General features: G+C 37.7%; 1 protein-coding gene across 13 annotated transcripts in view; it reads right to left on the reverse strand.

The window, feature by feature from the left end:
* The window catches only part of VPS8 (VPS8 subunit of CORVET complex), a 253159-nt gene that overhangs the window by 147388 nt on the left and 82105 nt on the right, over positions 1-23666 (reverse strand). For all 13 annotated transcript variants that reach the window (XR_008297776.1, XR_008297777.1, XM_027061270.2 and 10 more), the window contains 6 exons: positions 20537-20759; positions 16455-16544; positions 13465-13516; positions 3941-3983; positions 2217-2289; positions 1767-1886 (listed from right to left, as the gene is read on the reverse strand). Coding sequence is in view for 11 of the 13 variants with exons in the window: in XM_027061270.2 (XP_026917071.1) it covers positions 1767-1886; positions 2217-2289; positions 3941-3983; positions 13465-13516; positions 16455-16544; positions 20537-20759 (601 nt within the window). In the remaining 2 variants the exon portion in view is untranslated. The remainder of the gene's footprint in view (positions 1-1766; positions 1887-2216; positions 2290-3940; positions 3984-13464; positions 13517-16454; positions 16545-20536; positions 20760-23666) is intronic.

The following is a 23666-nucleotide window of genomic DNA, read 5'->3' on the forward strand; positions in this document are numbered from 1 at the left end:
AGATGTGGTCATACTGATTTTTTTTTTTTTTCCAATTCCTTAGTATACATTGTTCTGTCTTGTTTCCAGGCCTTTTTATATATTCTGTCCTTCTACCTAGAATACTTTTCCCTAATCCTAATTTCTATCCATCCTTTGAGACTCAACATGAACATCATTTCATACAAGAAACCTTCCTTAACCTTCCATTAGATTCCTCTCTTAGGTGTGTGTATGGCATCCTGCACTTCACCAATGGCACACACTACACTTTGCTATAATTACTTATCTAAAAGTCTAGAAGCTCTCCTCCACAAAGGCAGGGTTTATATCTTGTCAGCCAAGGGTACACTCCCAGTTAGTACAGTACATGTGACATACTAGGTGCTCATATTTGCTATGCAAATGAGATTGTACTGCAACCTTACTATCAATCAATCCTCAATTCAGATATCAGCACAATTCCAAACGCTACCAGAGCCCTTAAAAAAAAAAAAAAAGGAAAATTAGTTAAAATTCTTTGTTGCTCTCTACTACTTTTTCTGTACCCCCTGCCTCATCACTTTGTTTCTTTTTTCCTACATGCCAGAGACCAACTATTCTTATGTTCTCTAAGGTTGTTTAAAGTTTCTTTTTTTTCTTTTTTAATTTGTTTTAATGTTTATTTATTCTTGACACAGAGAGAGACACAGCATGAGCAAGGAAGGGGCAGAGAGAGAGGGAGACACAGAATGTGAAGCAGGCTCCAGGCTCTGAGCTGTCAGCACATAGCCCGACGTGGGGCTCGAACCCACAAACTGTGAGATCATGACCTGAGCCGAAGTCGGACGCTCAACCGACTGAGCCACCCAGGCGCCCCAAGGTTTCTTAAACCAATCAGATCTGACTTCCAGTTCTAAGTTTCTTTTCCCTTCTTCCTATGCAATTAAAATTACTACTTCTGAAGCCAAATATTCAAATAAACTAATTAAAATAATATAACTGGGAATCTTAACTTTCTCATAGGCTTTCTTTTTATTTAACAGCTTATTACATTATTCAATTCATAAATGTACTGTATGTTCATTAGAGAAATTTGCCCCATCTCACAATCACTAATAATATTTAAGTCTTATTTCCTTCTGTTTTTTTTTTCTCTAAATATTGTGCATAGGCAACATTTGTGTGTTTTATACATTTGTGGGTCTATTGTTTCACTAACCACTGTAATATAAGCACTATCCATATCACCAAAAGCTTTTTAAAAAACAACTACAATACTATTTAATTGGAATGATATATTATGTGTTATATAATTATTCCCCTGGGGGCATTTTCATAGACAACCTGGCTCACCCAAATCCATCTTCAATTAAACATGTATAAGGATTTTTTTTCAGCACGAAGCTCCCAGATTCCTTTTAAATTCCAGTTATTTCCACTATCATCACCACTACATGTCCTTCAACCTTCTTCCATATTCAGTATATGAAATAATATAATTTATGAAACCAAAAATGTACCACACATCTAATTCTGCTTTAGCTTTTTGATAAGGATGTGTTAGAAAGAGACAGAGAGACACAGGGGAGTGGGGGGAGAAGAAGGGACAAGAGGACGAGGGGGAAAGGAAGGGAGATAAAGAATTATAAAATATGGGTGGCACAACAAAATTAAACATTTTGAAATGTTTACTGCTCGCTGTCAGGGTATCAAAACTGTATCTGCATACACATCTTTCTTTCCATTAAAAAAAATTTATTACCCTGGTTCCTCTAAAAACATCTTAAAATCATATTATCTCTTACCAGTGCCAATACATTTAGAAATTCTCTTGTGTCAAAATGTAGCAAAGTCCGAACATAGGGGTAGATTTCTTCCTCAGGGGAGGCTTCTGCTGAATGCAGGCGAATCAGAAATTCAAAAACCTTCAAGTTAAAAAAAAAAAAGTTGACGATATTCTCTCCTTACAAAGTATCTTGCTGAAGCAACTGCCAGTTGGACAAAATAAAGGCAGGTGGAATTTAGTTTAAATTGCCACCATGTTGTAACTTCTCTAACCTGATTCTGCTATCATTACTGGCTGTAGTGATGGTGGGTAGGTTCTCTCCTACCATAGCAGATAGCTCCTGACTCACGTGTAACCTTCAATTACAGTTCATCTATAGTACATATTAACAAGAGGTGTGGATCATAAAACAAGAGGTGTGGATCATAATATAGTACATATTAACAAGAGGTGTGGAAATAGCACCAACCTGGTTTTTAACCAAGGGAACAAGATCTTCAGGGATGTCACCAAGGGGATAGGCTCGGCCTGCTAGACAACAGCTAGAAGAAAAGGAGAACAGATTTGGTGACTTGTAATTGTTTCTCAAACCCAAGATACTCATTTGGTGTTTAAGCACACTCGGCTTTTGTCACATCAAGTTCAAACTTGATGAAGATGAGAGCCAGTTCAGAAAATGTGAGCAACAGGGATGGTGGTGAAATAAACACATCCTGTGACAGAGTAAGCACTTTCATTTCTTCTTATTTTTCCTAAAAGAAACCTACGCCACGCTAAGTGGACAGGAAGGAATGAGAACAGACTATCTGAAAGTCTCATACTCGGCACCAGAAAAATACCTAATGGCACCATTACGTTATGTTTTACCAGTGAAAAGCCTAATGTTCTCACAAACTTCAAACCAGTGGCTCTAAGAACAGTGATTAAAGACAGGGAACAAGCTAGTCTAACAAAGGTCTGGAAAATGTCTGCAACAGAACAAGTCTTCAGGGAGGAGAAACTGATGAGAAATTAACTATACAGTTTTACCTCCAAATCAGACCTTCCTTATGGCTAATGTTTTATGGTTTATGCCTTGCGGGTTCAACTATAAAGATGTCTTCTGTTGGGGCGCCTGGGTGGCGCAGTCGGTTAAGCGTCCGACTTCAGCCAGGTCACAATCTCGCGGTCTGTGAGTTCGAGCCCTGCGTCAGGCTCTGGGCTGATGGCTCAGAGCCTGGAGCCTGCTTCCGATTCTGTCTCCCTCTCTCTCTGCCCCTCCCCCGTTCATGCTCTGTCTCTCTCTGTCCCAAAAATAAATAAAAACGTTGAAAAAAAAAAAAAAGATGTCTTCTGAATATGTCCTCATTCTGGGGGGGAAAGGCACAGATTTTAAACTTCTTTGAACTAGCCATCAATTTTGAATGTTGGATTAGAGACAGCATATTCTAAGAAATTTCAAGTACAGACAATAAAGTACTGGGGAGATGCTGCATATGTTCTTCTAAAGAATCGATGTAACAAGTGTGAAACAGGTCTCAAAGTTAACTCTGGCACTAGATAGGAGCTAAAATGATGCTTTGGCAGGTTCTGCCACCTTCCGCCCTGCCACCCTGCCAGCCAGCTATCTGTCCAAAAGTTCTATTGGGACATAATTCTGAGCCTCCATAGTTTGTGGAAAGAATTCTGTTTGAGGAGTAAGGAGAGGAGATAAACATTTCACAGCTTAACCTCTGTCACTAACTTTTTCATGACCTGAACACATCTCTTGCCCTTTTATAAAAAAGAGAGAGAACACATATTCCACAGAGTTTCCAGTGCTAAAAATAAAATACTCTACCACCAGGCTTTCTCAACCTCAGCCTTATTGATACTTTGACAGAGATAATTCTTCATTGTATGGACTACCCTATGCACTCAGCAACATCGCTGGCCACCACCCATTAGATGCCAGCAGCATATCTCTCCCAGCCCCAAATGTGACAAGCAAAAATGTCTCTAGACATTGCCAAAGATCGGGGCGGGGGGGGGGGGGTGGTGTACCAATGGGGGACAAAATCACCCATGGTTGAAAACCACTACTGTACAAGCAATAAAACATGAAAAGCACTATACACATAGGACATGACAGTACCTCTAAGAATACGGGGCGGGGGGAGGGGGAATTATAGAAAAAGTACATGTAGATAAATTAAAAAAAAAAAAATCTCTTACCTAATATATACAAGCAGCTTGTTGCCCATAACAACTTGCTCATCTAAAACAGAAAAAGTATCTTCAGCAATTCTCTCAAAACCTTTTCAGAAATAAAATCTTTATGTGGAAACAAAAAATAAAACTTGGCATTTGAGTTAAGTATCTTCCTAAAGAATACATAGAGAAAAAACCACCTTAATTCTTGTTTTTAGAATTTCCATTAGATTCTTTTCACAGACAAAAAACCAATGAGTCAATGAAGCATACAGAAGAAGGAATACATCTGAGGGTAGAGAACCATATATTGTTGGCTTAACCAATAGTTTGGGACCAGGGTAAAGTGTAGAGCAGGCAGTTAGTTGATGAGTTAAAGGTCATGACCAATTAAGTAATATTAAGGACTAATAATGTCTTCTCATCTGTAACATGGACTCTTACCACCCACTGTGCTCTAGGGTTGTGAAGGCCACTGTTCACAAATGTTTAAAATAAGAGACTTAGATTAAATGATCTTTAGGACCCTTTTTATTCTAAGTTACATCTAAAAAGTAAGATTCTGAGGAGTAATATAAGTCTATCTCTTGGTTAAAAGAAATCAGAAGTATAATTATATCAGGTGTAGGCAAAGGGGTCAAGGGCAACAAGACAATAAAGTAAGAGCCTCAAGAGTGGGTGAAGTGACCAGTAATTCTTATGGTGTGCAGATTATAGGAATTTGCGATTGGTTATAATAAACTGAAATTACTACTTTTGGTATATGAATAGTGAGCATAATGTAAGCAAGTGTACATCTCTTAATCAGTAATCCTTTCTAAATACAATAATGCCTTGCATTGTGAGTAACTTGTCCTGTGAGTGTTCCACGAGAGAAGCAAACATTTCTAATAAATTTTAACTTGATAAACGAGTGATGTCTTGCAATATGAGTAGTACAAGATGCTGAATGTCACATGATCACAGCTGACCCAGTGGTTCTTCTCTCTTTCACTTGCAGGATTGTGGGTGATCGTCTCCCATTGCTCAGATGCTCGGTCTCAGGCCACGGTGTTTGGCAGTAATCTGTGATTTTTCAGAACAGTGGAAGGTGCCCACAACTGGCACTAGTGTATTTTTTGTCACTTCAAAGCACCTATGGACAGTCCCTTGTTTTTCCATACAATAGCTTAGCCATGCTTTGCTTTATTCTAGATTAGGCTGCCTCCAGATATAGACCCTTTCCTCTACTGCCAGCTACATTAAATATAGTATATGCCAAGAGTTTATTAATACTGTACTATAGCCAACATCCATGCGAGCATATACAATGGACTGCATGCAGAAAAAGGCTGAAAAGAAAGGCGGTAAGAAGGAGATGATTACAATGGAAGTTAAGAAGGAAATCATCGAAGTATGAATGAGGTATGCAAGTGGCCGATATTGCAAGATTTTATAAGAAGTCTGTGTCTGCATCTCACCTGCAGAGAAGGAGGAGAAAAAGGCAGAGAAATCCCTCACTTCAAATGAGATTAGGGAGATGTATAAAATGTGGGAAAAGTACAAAATTTTGTAGAAAAGCACTACCCAAATAAGGCTATAGCAGTGAGAGCAATGAATCTATTTAACAACAATCCAATGTCACATTTCCACAAAATTCTCAAAAGGAGGCAAAAGAAAGCGTCACTGGATAGGCTCCTTGTTAAAGTTGCACAAAACAAAAAAGATTCCACTGAGGCAATAAACAGCAGTGATTCCATCAGTGATAGTGAAAGTCGTCCTGCACAATAACCCTCCTCTCTCATCTCCCTCACAGCAGCCATGAAGGTTTTCAAAGGTAAGTGCAGTTTAATTTATTTTCCTTTCTATATTGTATTTTGTTTATTATTTTGTATTATATTACAGTATTATAATCATTTTTATATGCGTATTTTTGCGTTGTGGTACGAATCATCTGAGTTTCCATTATTTCTTCTGAGGAAATTCACTTTGGTATACAAGTATGTTTCCAGAACAAATTATGCTCGCAAACCAAGGTTTTACTGTACTCCAGATCTGTGTTGTCATAAGTGCAAATAAACTTGAATTGCTTGAAATTATGAGTAACTATAATATGCTTCAATTCCAACTTTTTTAATTAATAAATTTCATTTTTTAGAGAAGTTTCACTAGGTTCACAGCAAAAATGAGAGAAAGGTATAGATATTCCCCATATATCCCCTATCCCCACACCACACAATCTCCCCCACTATCAACATCTGCTCCAGAGTAATATGTTTCTTATAATCAATGAATCTACAGTGACACATCACATGAAGTCCATAGTTTACATTAAGGTTCACTCTTAATGTTGTGCATACTATGTATGGGTTTTGGCAAATTTATGCTGACATATGAACACCATTACAGTATTGTCAGTTGTACAGAATAGTTTCACTTTTGTAAACCCTCTGTGCTCAGCCTATTCATCTCTCCCTTTTCATCAACCCCTATCTCACAGTTTGTGAGTTCAAGCACTATGTCGGGCTCTGAGCCAACAGCACGGAGCCTGCTTGGTATTTTTCTCTCCCTCTCTCTCTGCCCCTCTGAGGCTTGCTATCTCTCTCAAATAAATAAATAAATAAATAAATAAACAAACAAACAAACAAACATTAAAAAAAAGGGACATCACACTAATGAATGAATGGGTTAACCAGGGAATTGAAGAAGAAATTAAAAAATACATGGAGGCAAATGAAAATGAAAACACAACAGTCCAAAACTTTTGGGATGCAGCAAAGACAGTCTTAAGAGGGAAGTATACTGGAATTCAGACCTATCTCAAGAAGCAAGAAAGGACCCAAATACACAACCTAACCTTACACCTAAGGGAGCTAGAAAAGGAATAGCAAATAGAGTCCTAAAACCAGCAGAAGAAGGGAAATAATAAAGAGCAGAAATAAATGATAAAAAAAAAACAAACCATAGAATAGATCAATGAAACTAAGAGCTGGTTCTTTGAAAGAATTAACAAAATTGATAAACCCCTAGTCAGACTTATCAAAAAGAAAAAAGACCCAAATACATAAAATCACAAATGAAAAAGGGGTGATCACAACCAACACCACAGAAACACAAACAATTATAAAAGAATACTATGAAAAAAATTATATGCCAACGAACTGGGCAATCTGGAAGAAATGGACAAATTCCCAGAAACTCACGTACCACAAAAACTGAAAGAGGAAGAAATAGAAAATTTGAACAGACCCATAACAGCAAACAAATTGAATGAATAATCAAAAATCTCCCGGGGCACCTGGGTGGCTCAGTTGGTTGAACATCTGACTTCGGCTCAGGTTATGATCTCATGGTTTGTGAGTTCAAGCCCCGCGTCAGGCTCTGTGCTGCAGGCTCAGGGCCTGGAGCCTGCTTCAAATTCTGTGTCTCCTTCTCTCTCTGCTCCTCCCCTGCTCGCACTCTGTGAGTGAATAAAGATTTAAAAAGAAAAAAAAATATCTCCCAATAAACAAGAGAGGGAAGGCCAGATGTCTTCCCAGGGGAATTCTACCAGACATTTAAAGAAGAGTTAATACCTATTCTTCTCAATCTGTTCCCAAAAAAATGGAAATGGAAGGAAAACTTCCAAACTCATTCTATGAAGCCAGCATTACCGTGATTCTAAAACCAAAGACCCCACTAAAAAGGACAACCACAAGGCCAATATCCCTGATGAACATGAATGCAAAAATTCTCAATAAAATACTAGCAAATTGAACTCAACAGTACATTAGAAGAACTATTCACCATGATCAAGTGGGATTTATTCCTGGGCTGTAGGGCTGGTTCAATATTTGCAAATCAACGTGATACACCACATCAATAAAAGAAAGGATAAGAACCATATGATCTTGTCAATAGATGCAGAAAAGCATTTGACAAAACACAGCATCCTTTCTTGATAAAAGCCCTCAACAAAGTAAGAATAGATGGAATATACCTCACATCACAAAAGCCATATACCAAATACCCATGGTTAGTATCTTCCTCAATGGGAAAAACAGAGCTTTCTGCCTGAGATCAGGAACATGACAGGGATATCCACTCTCACTTCTGTTGTTTAACATAGTATTGGAAGTCTTAGCCTTAGCAATCAGACAACACAAAGGAATAAAGGCATCCAAATCAGCAAGGAGGAAGTCAAACTTTTACTCTTCGCAGATGACATGATACTCTACATGAAAAACCCAAAAGATTCCACCAAAAAACTTCTAGAACTGATCCATGAATTCAACAAAATTATAGGATATAAAATCAATGAACAGAAATCGGTTGCATTCCTATACACCAATAATGAAGCAACAGAAAGAGAAATCAAGGAATCGATCCCATTTGCAAGTGCACCAAAAACAGTAAGATACTTAGCAATAAACCTACTAAAGAGGTAAAAGATCTATACTCTGAAAACTATAGAACACTTCTGAAAGAAATTGAAGAGGACACAAAGAAATGGAAAAGCATTCCATGCTTATGGATTGGAAGAACAAACATTGTTAAAAGCCTATACTACCCAAAGTAATCTACAAATGTAATGTAATCCCTATCAAAACACCACCAGCATTTTTTGCAGAGCTAGAATGAACAATCATTAAGTTTGCACGGAATCACAAAAGACCCCAAATAGCCAAAGAAATCCAGAAAAAGAAAAAACTGGAGGTACCACAATTCCATATTTCAAGCTGTATTACAAAGCTGTAGTCATCAAGACAGTATAGTACTGGCACAAAAACAGACACATAGGTCACAGGAAAAGAATAGAGAACCCAGAAATGGATGCACAACTGTATGGTCAACTAAACCTTGACAAAGCAGGAAAGAATATCCAATGTAAAAAAGACAGTCTCTTCAACAAATGGTGCTGGGAAAACTGGATGGTGACATGCAGAAGAATGAAACTGGACCACTCTCTTATACCATACACAAAAATAAATTCAAAATGGATGAAAGATCTAAATATGAGACAGGAAACCATCAAAAACCTAGAGGAGAAAATAGACAGCAACCTCTCTGACCTCAGCCAGAGCAATTTACTAGACACATCACCGAAGGCAAGAGAAACAAAAGTAAACATGAACCACTGGAACCTCATCAAGATAAAAAGCTTCTGCACTACAAAGGAAACAATAAACAAAACTACAAGGCAGCTTATGGAATGGGAGAAGATATCTGCAAATGATGTATCTGATAAAGGGTTAGCATCCAAAATATATACAGAACTTAGCAAACTCAACACCCAAAAAACAACTAACCCAGTGAAGAAATGGGCAAAAGACATGAACATACACTTTTCCAAAGAAGACATCCAGATGACCAACCAACACATGAAAAGATGAGATACCACCTCACACCTGCCAGAATGGCTAAAATTAATAACACAAGAAACAACAGGTGTTGGTAAGGATATGGACAAAGCGGAACCCTCTTGCACTGCTGATGGGAATGCAAACTGGTGCAGCCACTCTGGAGAAGAGTATGGAGGTTCCTGAAAAAACTAAAAATAGAACTACCCTATGGTTCAGCAATTGCCCTACTAGGTATTCACCCAAAGGATAAAAAAAATACAGATTCACAGGGGACAAGCACCCCGATTTTTACAGCAGCATTATCAACAATAGTCAAACTATGGAAAAGAGCCCCAAAGTCCATCAACTGATGAATGGATAAAGATGATGTGGGGGGTGTGTGTGTGTGTGCATGCATTCATGCATGTGTGATGGAATATTATTCAGCCATCAAAAAGAATGAAATCTTGCCATTTGCAATGACGTGGATGGAACCAGAATGTATTATGCTAAGTGAAATAAGTCAATAAGAGAAACAAATATGATTTCACTCACATCTGGAATTTAAGAAACAAAAACAGATGAACATATGGGAAGAGGGGGGAACAACATATGGGGGGAGAGGAAACAAAATGAGACAAGCCACAAGAGACTCTTAATGATAGAGAACAAACAGGGTTTATGGAGGGAGGTGGGTGGAAGATGGGCTAGATGGGTATTTAGGAGGGCACCTGTGATGAGCACTGGGTGTTGTATATAAGTGATGATTCACTGAATTCTACTCCTCAAACCAATATTGTACTGTATGTTAACTAAAATTTAACTTAAAAATAAAATAAAATAAAATGTTTCTTATACACAACTTTTAGTTGAGTCTTATTTTTTGATCCATTCTAATAATCCCTTTCTTTTAATTGGTGTAATTAGACTATCGACATTTTAAATGATTATTGGATCAATGCCCACCATATTTTACCGTTTTCTATTTCTTGTCCTTATTCTTTATTCCTGTTTTGTCTTCAACACTTTTTCTGCCTTTTGAAGTTTTAACTGAGCATTTTATATAATTCTGTTTTTTCATTTTCCTAGTATATCAATTATATATCCTTTTTTAAGTTGTTGCTCTCAAGTTTGCAACATAAATTTACTAATGATTTACAATCCAAACAGATTTACAATCCAAATCTACTTCCAAGTAACACTAAACCGCTTCACATGTACTAGAAGTATCTTACACTAACAAAATACTCTTAATTCTTCTCTCCTGTTCCTGTGTCCTTGCTCCCATTCATTTCATTTATACATAAACATAAAACACACAAGCATCCATACACACATAATCAAATACATTGTTATTATTATCTTGAACTATTACCTAACAGGTCAATTAAGGATAAGAAAAACAGAGTTCTTCTTGAGCCAAGCTGTTTGAATCTTGTTGCTTGGTGGTGTGGTCTATATATGCTGTGTTTGGAAGGAAGCAGGGGAGTGAGTTCCTGACTGACCTCAGCCGGCCTGGGGGTGGAGGACACCACTCGAATTACACCTCAGGACTGCAGTCCAGGCCTCAACATTGCAACATCCCTAGACTCCATGACCAGAAGACACCATTTGCAGAGGCTCATGGCAGAGCAGCTTGTAAAAGTCGGGGTACATCCTGAGAAAACTGGGCAGTATGTTTCTGGAAACTACTGTTGGAGCTAAGCTCTTGGTTTCTCTGCTGGACCACAGATTTCTGGGGGGTACACTCAGTCCCCTAGATGTAGGTTGACATGCCACTGTCTTTGAAAAGACCGCGCATCACTGAGGCAGCCCCCTTTTCCCAGTAAAAAGTCTGGAGTCCTCAGCAGTGGCTGGGTTAGAGGGGAATCAGGTTGCACTTTCTCTACTCCTCATAGTTTCCCTGCTTGTCAACTGAGTTTCCTCCTGAGGAAGATCATTTCCCTCACAAAGCCCAGGTCTCTGCAGACCAATTAGCAAGGGGCACTAACAGCCATGCATGTCTGTCCTGGCAAAGGCCAATGTTTTTTGAAGAGAGCTCAAACTCCCTCCCCAGCCCATGTCTAGTGAACACCAGAGCAGGGAAAGAATCAAGCCCATTCCCTGTCCTCTTCTCTGTGAACTGAATTTCAGAAATTTTTTTCTACACGCAACACAAAGCGTCCAGATCCATAAAACAAGAAGGAGGGGAAATGTGTTTTGTTTTATTTTTTTCCTGGAAATTTTGCTTCAAATTTTGCCGTACCATAGAGCCCAGAAAGACATGTGTTCTCATTTGCCTGCCTGACTCCATGGTGACGTCGCTTTTATGTTCCATTCGTGGCATTCGAGTTGCTCTCCTTTATAGCCCTGTTTCTCAAGTTCTGTTCAAGTTAAACTCGTGTAAAACTCTCCATGGTGCTGGGAGCAGCATGTGTGTTGCTGCTGAATAAGAATCTGTACTTGGATGCCGATCTAGAGACCTGATGGAATTGACAGTTGTGTACCCGTAATCATTAGTGGCAATGATGGCATTCTGAAAAGCAATTCTTATACAGTAAGTTCTACAATTCTTTGGAAAAAAGAATAAGAAAAATAAAAGTTTTTGTTTTACCTTCACTTATTCTGATGTTCTTTCTTGAATCTGAGTTTCTTATCTATATTATTTTCTTTCTCTCTAAAGATTTTCTATTAATATTTCTTGTAAGACAGGTCTATTGGCAACAAATTCCCTCTATTTTTGTTTGTCTAAGAAAGTCTATTTCCCCTTCACTTTTGAAGGATAATTTTACAAAGGATACAAAATTCTATGTTGATGGGCTTTTCTCTCAACATTTTAAGTATCTGTTCCCAACACTTTAAATATTTACTCCACTCTCTTCTTTCTGCATGGTTTCTAAGAAGTTGGATGTCATTCTCATTTTTGCTCCTTGCAAGTAAGGTTCTTTTTCCCTGTGGCCTCTTTCAGAATCTCTAGCTTTAATTTCTGCAATTTAAATATAATAGCCTAGGTTTGGGGTTTTTTTGTTGTTTATCCTGCTTGGTGTTCTCCTAGCTTCCTGGATCTGTGGTTTGATGTCTGAAATACATTTGGGGAAATCCTCAGTAATTATTGCTTCAGATGCTGCTTCTGTTCCTTTCTTTCTTCTCCCTCTGGCAGTCCCATTATGTGTAAGCTACACCTTTTGTACTTGTCCCACAGGCCTTAGATGTTCTCTTCTGCTTTTTTCAGTCTTTCTTCCCTTGGCTTTTCAGTTTTTGGTTTGTTTTTTTTTTTTTAACTTTTCTGTTATGTCCCCAACCTCAGAGATTCTTTCCTCAGCTATGTCCAGTCCATTAACAAGCCCATCAAAGGCATTCTTCATTTCTGTGAGCTTTGTGGCATTTTAACTTTACCTAGTCCCATCTCCCTTTCCCCAGCTTTACCAGAGCTCTGAAAACCAAAAGCCTTGTACAAATCAGCAACCTAATGGCCACTTGAGGGGACAAAATAGGTTGGGAGCTTGCCCACACAAAAACTTATTCATATCTAAGGGTGATGGGGGGAAAAGGCAATATAAGGGATACCTGTGGTTAATAAAACTGTATCTCTACTTTATCAGTGTGAATATCCAGTTTTGACATTGTGCTTTTGTTTTGCAAGGTGTTATCACTGGGGGAAATTGGGTAAAGAGAATACATGATCTCTTGTGTTATTTCTTTCAACTGCACGTGACTCTATAATTTCCTCATAAAAAAAGTTTAATTAGAAACAAAACTTGCTCACTAATGTAGCAGCATTACTTAGAACAGCTCCAAATTGTAAGCAACTCAAATGTCCATCATCTGGTGAATAAACAAATGACAGTATATCCAACCCATGAAATACTACTCAGAAGTAAAAGTGAACAAAATATTAACACATGCAACAAGATGGATGTATCTCTACAAACAAGTGAAGTAAAAGTGAAGAAATAAAGCTAAGTGAAAGAAATAAAACACCAAAGATCACCTACTGTATGACTCCACTTACAAGAAATGTAGTGACAGAAAGTACATCAGTGATTGCATGGAGGTCAGCCTGGAGGAAAAGCTTGAGTACCACAGGCAGGAGGAAACTTTCTAGTGTGAAGGAACTCTAGCTCCTTCTACCGTTTGATTATGGTGGTGATCATATGATTATATACGATTATCAAAATTCATACTGCACACATAAAATTGAATTTTATGAAATTTAAGTATCTTAAAATAGAAAAAGGAGAAAAAAATTAAGACTTAGAAAAGTAATACCTGTTAGTGTTCTTCCTGCATTCAGAGGAGGAGAAATGACTCTGAAAAGTTTCTGCATTAAAATTAAAAATAAAACAATCACCATCATTTTTAAAAAAATTGTATTTTCAAAAAACAATCAAGGATCTTATACTATTAATCACCTTTCTCTGAATAAATCAGTTATTTGCTATTGGGATTAAATACAAAAACTTTTAAGGTGGACACAAACTATTAGTGAAGAATCAGTAGGAAACAACTGTTATCATATTCCTCACTGAAAGAAACCATTTAGTAAATACCAGTTAGGTGAAGGTGTTTGTTGAGTTGTAATTTCTGATATAAATATCCTTAGGCTCATCAAAATGATTAAAAAAAAAAAAGTGAAGGGATTAATAGCCCACCAAAATGGCAATGAAGATTATTTTAAACTGAAAACATCTGAACAGCAGACACAAAAGGAAACATTATCTAAATTTAAACACAGCCTCTGAAAACACAGTAAGATTAATGATAAAACTACATTGGCCTTCCTCAGAGGGAGTTTCCTGTTTGAGAGAGGACAGGCCCTTAGAACTGGGAACTGCAAATCAAACTGTTCATTAGCCAAAAAAAAAACCAATCCTTATTTTCCTAGGAAGGCCCTAAATCCCTCCCTCCCCGCTAACCAACATTTTGTTAAACAGGTGTATAAACCTTTAGTTCCGGCCAGTCAGTAAAGTCCTCATTACAAAGTGCTCCCAGTACTTGTGTGAATAAACCTTTCCTTTTCTCTTGTTAATCTGTCTTTTGTTAGCTAATCTGCAGCCCTCCTCCCCGCACTGAGACCTAAATTCCTAGAGGAAGTGCTTTCCCTCCCAACACAAGGCACTACTTTTACCTCAGAAGCAGCCACAGCTACAAATAAGGAAAGATTTCAGAGACCCTGGTAGTCATCTCAAATATGATGACACTGTCATTCCAGAAAATCTAGAAATTCTCAAGAGGCAGGAGACCTTTTAATTTAGACCTCTTTAAGTACTAAAATAATTAAACTTCAAATAATGACAAGTGATTTCCTTGTGAGCAGAAAGTTACAAATACGGAATCACAGAACACACCTACCTAACCTCCCATTGCTAAACTCTCCAAATGACTATTTAATAACAAATACCAAGCTCTTTCTGAAAACCATTAAACTTGAAAACCCCTCTCAACACAAAACAAGGCAACCTTAATAGCCCACAGCCCATCTGAGATGTGTAGATATAAATGCAAACCAGATTTTGAGGATTAAAACACACACATACAAAACTAAAATTTAAAATGCAACAATAACAAAAACCCAGCAATCATTTTTATCACCATAGAATATATCAAATTAGAATCTGTTTCTAAGGATTATTTTGAGAGAAGGCAGAATTGTAGAGGCCGCTTTTAGAGAACGGGCTTGGGCAATGGAAACCTGATCAAGGTAAAAGGGCCCACGGCAACCAAGACCAAGGAAACAGGCAATTCAAATAGGTTCATTGAGCGACCCACCTCAAAATAGCCACAGTCCCTAACTGACCAATTATAACCATGCACAGTTCCTAACATTACCAAAGAAGAAAAAATTCCATTTTTCCCATATTCCCTGACTTCACCCTGTAACTGTGGCCACTCACCACTGCCTTTGCTGTCTCTCCTTTGCTGTCCTGCCTGCCTTCCACACCTTTGCGGTGTATTCAGTAAACTTTTATCTCTTTTTCTGCCTTGGGTGAATTCTTTCACCACCTGTGCCACCAGCCCCCACGTGATCAGAGCGCCCCACATTTGCAACTGGGATGTCCGACATTTGGTGGCCCAAATGAGACCCTCTGATGGCCTGGAGCTCTCCCCGGATTCTCTGGGAATTTCTCGGGGCTTTCCCCCCGCGGACCATCCAATTGGAGGATCCCACAGAAACTGCATTAATTCTTCCTAACTGTGGTTTAAGAGTGAGACAAAACATTTTTTGCATGTAGGGAGGTCCTGGATCTCACTGAGGAGCCAGCTGACAGTTCTTTCCAGGGATGTACTGGACTTCGGAGGAAAGCAGCTGAGAGATGTTCAAGTGTAAAAAATCCTTACTAGACACACAATCAGGGTCAAAACCAGGGGAAGAGGGCTGTGGTACATTTTGGAAACTGACCAAGAGAAGAGAGGGACAACCAAAACTGGAGGAATTAGAGTAATAGTCACCTATCTACAAAGCTAAGGGTGTTTAAGAAAGCATGAAATATCACAAGACAACTGCTGACTTAGCAATACCAAAGACAGTTTTGGATAGCCATTAAATACACACAAAAAAAAAGGTTGACTGGATGCCTTCCACAGATGCCTGGCTCTTCTAAGCCAGGTAATTAGTCATTGTAATAAAACAATGGGCTGGCAGGGTGCTACCTATATCCACAATCCATTATCTACAATTCTGTCTTCAATTTAAGGCAAATAACAAAGTGGATACGGCATTTGGTTCTTTTTAAAATAAGACCAAATGCTTTTTAGTGATGAGGAGAATAAATTATAATGCAGGCTGTAAGTGCTAAACTGGAAAAAGCAACAAATTAGCAATTAACAAATAAAGATATTCCACCATTATCAGGACCTTCCCCCAGCACAATATATCTACAAATAATATTTCTTAATAGTACATTTACCACACACAGTAAGTATATGAATATTTTATACCTTTTGGAAAAGGTATAGAAGGTTTAAGAATCAAAAATTCTTAAACAAACAAACCAACTTAGTCTAACAGGCAGGCATTACTTTTATCTATTGCTCCCTGGGATTTAAATACCTATTTATGCAGACAAAAAAGAAAGCAATGGCAGAAGGTATGAAATTCAAGGTCACCTAACGCCCCAAGCTAAAATGGGTGCAAGTCTAATAATATATCTACAAGAAATTAAACAATGATTGGATGAAAACAGAATCTATTCAAAGTAAATGAATAGGAAAAAAGCCATTCATAGACAAATGTGTGTCCAAGTTAGGAAATATCTTACCTCCATTGGACTAATAAATTCATTCATGCCTCTGTTGTAAACATAGATCATAGCATCATACAGACGATTTTCCCAACACATGAGAACTACCTGTAAAAAGAAGAGTTGTCTCACCAATTATTTTCCTTAAAGCTTTAACAATGGAGAAGATCTTAAATACTCTTCCCTAATCTATCTTAGTCCTTCTCTGAAAAAAAATGAAATACAGTTGACCCTAGAACAATGTGGAGGTTAGGGGCGCTAACCCCTCCTCAACCCCACACAAAAACCCATATATAACTTTTGACTCCCCCACAACTCAACTACGAATAGCCTACAGTTGACCAGAAGCCTTATTGATAACATAGTCAAGTAACACCTATTTCATATGTTATGTGTGTTATATTCTGTATTCTTACAATAAAGATAGAGAAAATATGTTATTAATAAAATTATAAAGAGAAGGAGATACATTTACAGTACTGTGCTTGCATTTATTGAAAAAATTCCACATATATATATACCTGTGTAGTTCAAAATCCTGTTGTTTAAGGATCAACAGTACTCAAACACAGTGTCAGGATAACAGCTGTTGTAGGTTCAATACTACTTTTAATTGTACAATGGCTACTTTCAAACATCCCCAATGTCTATTTTTCTCTCCATCCTCCCCCTTTCCATACTCATTTTGCCCTTGGTCAATAGCTCTACAAATTATTTACTGAACACTTATATTCATTCAGGCCCACTCCTAGGCATCAGAGATAAAGTGATAGATCAGACAAATCTCAACTTAGTCTCTACCCTTACAGAACTACTGTTCATCTTGGACACTTAACAAAAGAAGGGAGGGGCAGAAAATGATATGTGAGTTACACCTGGGGAAGTTACTCAATCACACAAATAATTCATTTACAAATGTGATGTGTTACAAAGCAACCTGATGTGCTCTAGAGTATTCAGAAGGTTATCCCTGAGGAAGCAGTATTTAACTTAGGACCTAAAGGATGCATATAATGAGAGGCAAAAGCAGAGATGAACTCTAGGGACTATGTGGGCTGAAGCAGTAAGGATGAAGGTCTATGGAAGAAAGAAGCTTGAAGTGTTTAAGGATGGAGAGAACTGATCTGTGAAAATATTCAGAAGAGGAACAGTGGTGACCTGCAGTGTATAGTACTTTATATTCTGTTCCTATGAGAGTTACACTCCCGACGGACAAGGGAAGAGGGCTGTTAGAAGAGCAGAGGTTGGCAAAGGAGAATGATAAGGACCAACCAGAGAATTAAGAGGAAAAACAGAGGTGAGGTGTCATGGGAGAGTCTTGAGACTGAGGCAGGTTCTGGGACCTCTTCTCTTCACTCACTAACCACCCTATGAGCCAGTGCTGTGATCATACATCTCTATATTGATGATTAACACATTTACAGCTTTAGCCCTACCTCCCCTCTGATCCATATATCCAACCACTTACTTGGTATCTTCACCTGAATATCTAATAGCAATCTCAAAATAAAAACAGAACTCCTGATTTTGTCTCTCAAACTTCGACCTATCCAGTCTTCCAATCTTCTTAGAGGCATCACTACCTGCATTTATCTCAAGCCAAAAAAACTAAGTGTCATCCTTAAATTCTCTCTTTCCCACACTTCCACACTCTTGCATCCGATTCATTAGCAAATCAATTCTACTGCCATAACATATCCAAAATCAGGCCATCTCTCTCCATCTCATTGCAACCATCTCTGGTCAAGACCACCTCCTGAACCAGTGTCTAATTAATCTTACTTCTTCTGATCTTGACTCCCACCTTCATTCTGTTATACCTAAGTAAACCAGAGTCATCTTGCTTAAAACCATTTAATGATCTCCCAGAGCACTCAGAATAAAATGGAAAAATCTGGACCTTGCCCCGAAAGGACTACCTCTCTGTTTCAACCAAGCTCCAAGTCTATTTGCCCTTTATCTGTAACTTCAACATGAGGTTTTTTTTTGTTGTTGTTGTTGTTGTTGTTGTTGTTTTGCATTAGCTGTTGCTTTTGCCTGGAACAATCTTCTCCAAGATCTCTGCATTGCTGATTCCTTCTTGCCAGATTCCAGACTCAATGTTACTTCCTTAGGGAGATTTTCTACAGTTAACCAATCTATAAGGTAGCCTCACATCCTCTACCATATTGACTGACTTTTAACATAACACTTGTTTTTTTATACTTCTGGTTTATCTGTTTGTTGTCAAACTTTTTGGCTAAAATGTAAGCCTCTGAGAGGATAAGCATTGTCCACTAGGGTCACTGAAGCATCCATGGAGCCTTACACTCAATGCCCCTCGAATTAATAACAAATGAGTAAGTAAAATGTGAAAAATATGACTTGATATAGTGAACATGGAGGGCATAGCTGATCCACTAAAAGCAAGGTTGAAGAGTTACTAGGATGTGGGAAGAATGTAAGTACAACCTAGATGATGCTTTCAAGACATTCGGCTATGACTAGGAAGAGTGACATGGGGCAGTAACCTATGGGGAAGAAGGAAAGAAGGCTTGATATGAAGAGAAGGGAAACTGAAGAGATTTTTTTAAATTGTTATTTTAACATAAAAAACACTAGAGCATATTTATATTTACATAGTGCTGGGGAAAAGCTAAAAATATTGGGAAGACAAGAAATGAGAAATTTCTCTTACACTAATATGGGTAAATCAAACTAGATTGATAACATGCTCTCAAATCACTTTAACTATTATCTGACATGAAAACTCTGCCAAATTACCCACACAACAGAAAGGCATACATAAAAGAGTATCTGGCTTTACTTAGCAAACTCACAGCCATTCATAAAGAGCTTCCAGGAAGAAAACAATAACTATTTCTCCAAGCCCTTCATTTCTGTGTGACTTTGCACCTTTTAAAAAAGTACTTTTGGTCAAAGATCTTTAAGTCATCATAGTTGAGCTCAATAGGGCTTGCTTACTTATTAGGACCTTGTACCTTTGCAGAAGTGGCATGCTCATTACTAGGGCTAATATGGAACTGAACAGTTAAGAGTGAAATGTCTAGGGGCGCCTGGGTGGCTCAGTCAGTTGAGCAGACGACTTCGGCTCAGGTCATGATCTCGTGGTTTGTGAGTTTGAGCCCCGTGTAGGGCTGGGTCCTCACAGCTCAGAGCCTGGAGCCTGCTTCCATTCTGTGTCTCCCTCTCTCTCTTCCCCTCCTCTGCTTGCACTCTGTCTTTCTCAAATATAAATAAACATTAAAAAAAAAAAAAATAGACTGGGGCGCCTGGGTGGCTCAATCGGTTAGGCGTCCGACTTCGGCTCAGGTCATGATCTCTCAGTTTGTGGGTTCGAGCCCTACATCGGGCTCTGTGCTGACGGCTCAGAGCCTGGAGCCTGCTTCGGATTCTGTGTCTCTCTCTCTCTCTGACCCTCCCCTGCTCATGCTTGGTCTCTGTCTCAAAAAAAAAAAAAAAAAAAAAGAGTGAAATGTCTAAGGCCAAAATATATAATGCTCCTCAATTTAGGACTGAAAACTTACTGTAGAGACCTCAGATACACTTGGAGGTAGATTATCAAACAATGGGCTGGCTGGTCAAGCTAAGACATCCTGTAATTTGCTTCTTATACTGTGTTCTGCATTTCAAAACTCAATGTATGAAAGTTATGAACACTGGACATATAAAGTACCTTTCTGAAAAATGGCATCATATTCTTAAAAGTAAAAATATTCTATTATTTGCATGGAAGTACTCATAGTTGAAATTCACTTGTAGGATGAAAAATGTACTAGTGAATAAGCAAACGGATGAAGAAGGATTAGTCAATAAGCATTTATTGATCAACTACCAAATGTAAACTTTATGCTCAGTGTTTTGGTAGATTTCAAAGAAACAGAAGACTCTTGGCTTGCAGGAATTCATAACCTAGCTTTCACTAAGGACCAGTCCTAAGAAATATTGACAAAGACAAGTTTAAGAGACATCTTACCAAAAGCGCTCCGTAAACAACTGGGGTTGATAGAAGGCACAGTGAGGCCCAATCAGTCAGGTAAGTATAATCAATAAAGGAATGTTGTTTATTCCATATATTAGTAAAGTTTGTATAAACTCACCTGCTGAATATCTAGGCTGGTGATATCCATATGTACAATGAGGGCTTCCACATTTTCCATTAACTTTTTATCTTGGAAATGAACAATCAAGTCTTTCATTACCTGGGGGGTCATCCCCACCAATTTATCACTTAAAATATATGGTTCAAGGCACTCCAAAAACACTCCTTTAGCCACTGAATTCTCACTCAATTTGTCATACATCTGGCTAAATAAAAGATCCCTGTAACAGAGAAAAAAAAAACTTTCAGAAATATTCTGAACATCCATTAAATTCAGCCTGCTAACTATATGTCCTTGTTTTCCTATTTCAACAAAGCTTAACAAAACAAGCTTAACAAAAACAGTAACAACAAGAGTCTCAATCAATTCTCCCAATACTTTTACAACCAAGAAAAGCTGAATAAGTTAAATTATTTGCTATAAGTCACATAGCCAACATGTGATGGAGTCAGAATTCGAACTCAGCCTGCTGACCTAAATCCTGTGTTGAGTCTATTATGGCACACTGCTTCTTAAAGCAATGGTGATATGGCAGTGGGTAATAAAGTAAACATGATAGAGTAGAAAAAATATGAAAAAGGACTATTCCTAGGGGTGCCTGGCTGGCTCAGCAGAGCATGCAACACTTGATCCTGGGGTCATGAGTTTGAGACCCATGTTGGGTGCAGAAATTACTCAAAACAGGACTATTCCTAATTTATCCTTTCCCCTTTCCTGGTATCTAAATATTCCCAGCTCATATACAAAGCCAATATGTTTCCTGATCTAGCTCTTACCCCTTGATTCCCAAAGGGTTTAGGCAGGGATTACTGATAAGAAAGGAAGAAGAAAATATTCACTATTTAAAAAATATATCTGGAATTTATTTTATTGCAGAAACAAAATTTTTTCATTATTCTAAATGCCACCACACTCAATAATTATACTTTATTTATTTCATATTTCTTCTGCAAGTAGTCCATGAATAATTTTAGAGTTATACTCATTGTAGATATAATTCCAAATTCTTTCATGCAACATTATATAATACACATCATTCTATGATGCTACCTACCCTTAAATTTACCATTTTGTCTCACTCACAATGTTTCAACAGGCTGAAATATTAGAATTTACTTAAGTATTCCTGTACTTACTTCCAGTATTTTACTATCATGAATGATGACACAATGAACATCTACATATACACTCTTTCCCATCTGGGGGATTTAATTCCTTAGTCATTCTACTTTTAGAAATTTATCTTAAATCAAAAGATATGAAAAATCTTGTGGTGGGGCACCTGAGTGGCTCAGTTGGTTAAGCATCTGACTTCGGCTCACGTCACGATCTCACGGTTCGTGAGTTCGAGCCCACTGTGGGCTCTGGGCTGACAACTCAGAGCCTGGAGCCTGCTTCCAATTCTGTGTCTCCCTCCCTCTCTGCTCCTCCCCCACTCACGTTCTGTCTCTCTCTCCTTCAAAAATAAACACTTAAAAAAATTAAACAAGAAAAATCTTGTGGTATTTGAAATTACTAAATCATCTTCAAAAAGTATCATAGCACCAATTTACACTGCCACCAGCAATGTAGAATTATACACTTTCACCAGACAATTGTGTTTGATTCTACTACCAGATAATTTAATAAGTGTAAATTAAATAATATTGCTGTCTTTAATTCTTTGATGACTGGCAAAATTAAATGTTTTCCATGTTCCCATTCATACATTGTATTGCTTTGTTTTCGTTCACCTGGTTCATTCATTTCCTTTTTTTGTTTAATACAAGAACTGTGCTAGTTCTATTTATCTCTTAAGACTATTTATTTTTTACTAAATGTGAAAATAAATGTTTTTATAAATGTTATTTCTTTACATGTGTGTCATGTCGCTCGTGAAAAGTGGTAGCTGGTTCTTCTACAAGTGTGGTCTTTCATGACAGTTCCACAAAAAGGCCAAGGAAGATTCTGGAGGCAGTAGGAGGGGGCCCTTGCCTCATCTGAAGTCTTGGAAGAGGGCAGATGATAAGAGAACTGGCTACAAATGCACCAGAACGACATACCACTCTTCAGTAAACAGTTCCTGCAATGTCCTGGGAGGGAAATCCATATCCATTTATTGTTTTTTCTCATATCCACAAATGTAATTTTTATAACAGTTTTCCCCTTGCTGCATATTCTTCATGTTGGTTTCATTTTAATCAATAGTCCATCACATTTTTGTGATTACCAATTATTAACCAAGTAAAAGTCACGGAGATTAATAAAACTTTACTGCTACAAAGAGTTACCACGTAACTCTAATGAAGATAAAGAAAATGCCATATTTGCTAGCCCTTCCACTCTGTAATGCGTTGTTAAAAACGACATGCTAGGGAAGACAATTATATATTTTAGTTCAACACCAAAAGCCCTCGAGAGGAAAATTAAACAGTGAAAAATTCAGTAAACAGAGCATAAAAGGTGACAAACAGCAGCATGAACTGCTGGTAAGATTAATGGCAAAACCATATATTTCTTTCTTAACCAGTCAGAGGCTATAAATAAAGAAGCAAGAAAAATAAAACTCAGCAACTCTTATTGCTATCTCTACATTTAAAATAAAAATAAAACAAAATACAAAGACATGTTCTCATCATTTTGGAAGAATATTTATTAGAGCATCAGGGAAGAAGGAAGAAAGAAAAGCACATACCAAAAAAAAAAAAAAAAAAAGTGTTTAGCTCCTGTGTTTCTTTCTATATTTAGGAATGATACTCCAGAGTGCTGACTCTGTTACCTGGAAGTCCTAACTTTAAAACTGTTTTTTATCACTTCAAACTTAGCCACCCTGTAGCCAGTAGAACACAAAATCCATTCTGAATAATAGAGGACCAAAGAGGTTGTCTTTCCATGTAGCTTCACTTTACGTTAATACTCATATTAAAGACATTATTGGGGGTTTACCATTCATAGCTTCAAACTGATTAAGAAAATGGTCAAATTCACTTCATGCATTATCAATTTTGCAATTTAAAAAATGAGAAGAACTCAGCTTTGATTATAAGTACAAACTCAGACTGTCAGAAACAGAGCAAGAACGTCAACCCTTAACACTTGCCAGTCTTTACTACACATCTAGCCAGAGCTAAATAAACAAATCCCCACT

This window comes from Acinonyx jubatus, chromosome C2, assembly GCF_027475565.1.
Source record: "Acinonyx jubatus isolate Ajub_Pintada_27869175 chromosome C2, VMU_Ajub_asm_v1.0, whole genome shotgun sequence".
NCBI lineage: Eukaryota > Metazoa > Chordata > Mammalia > Carnivora > Felidae > Acinonyx > Acinonyx jubatus.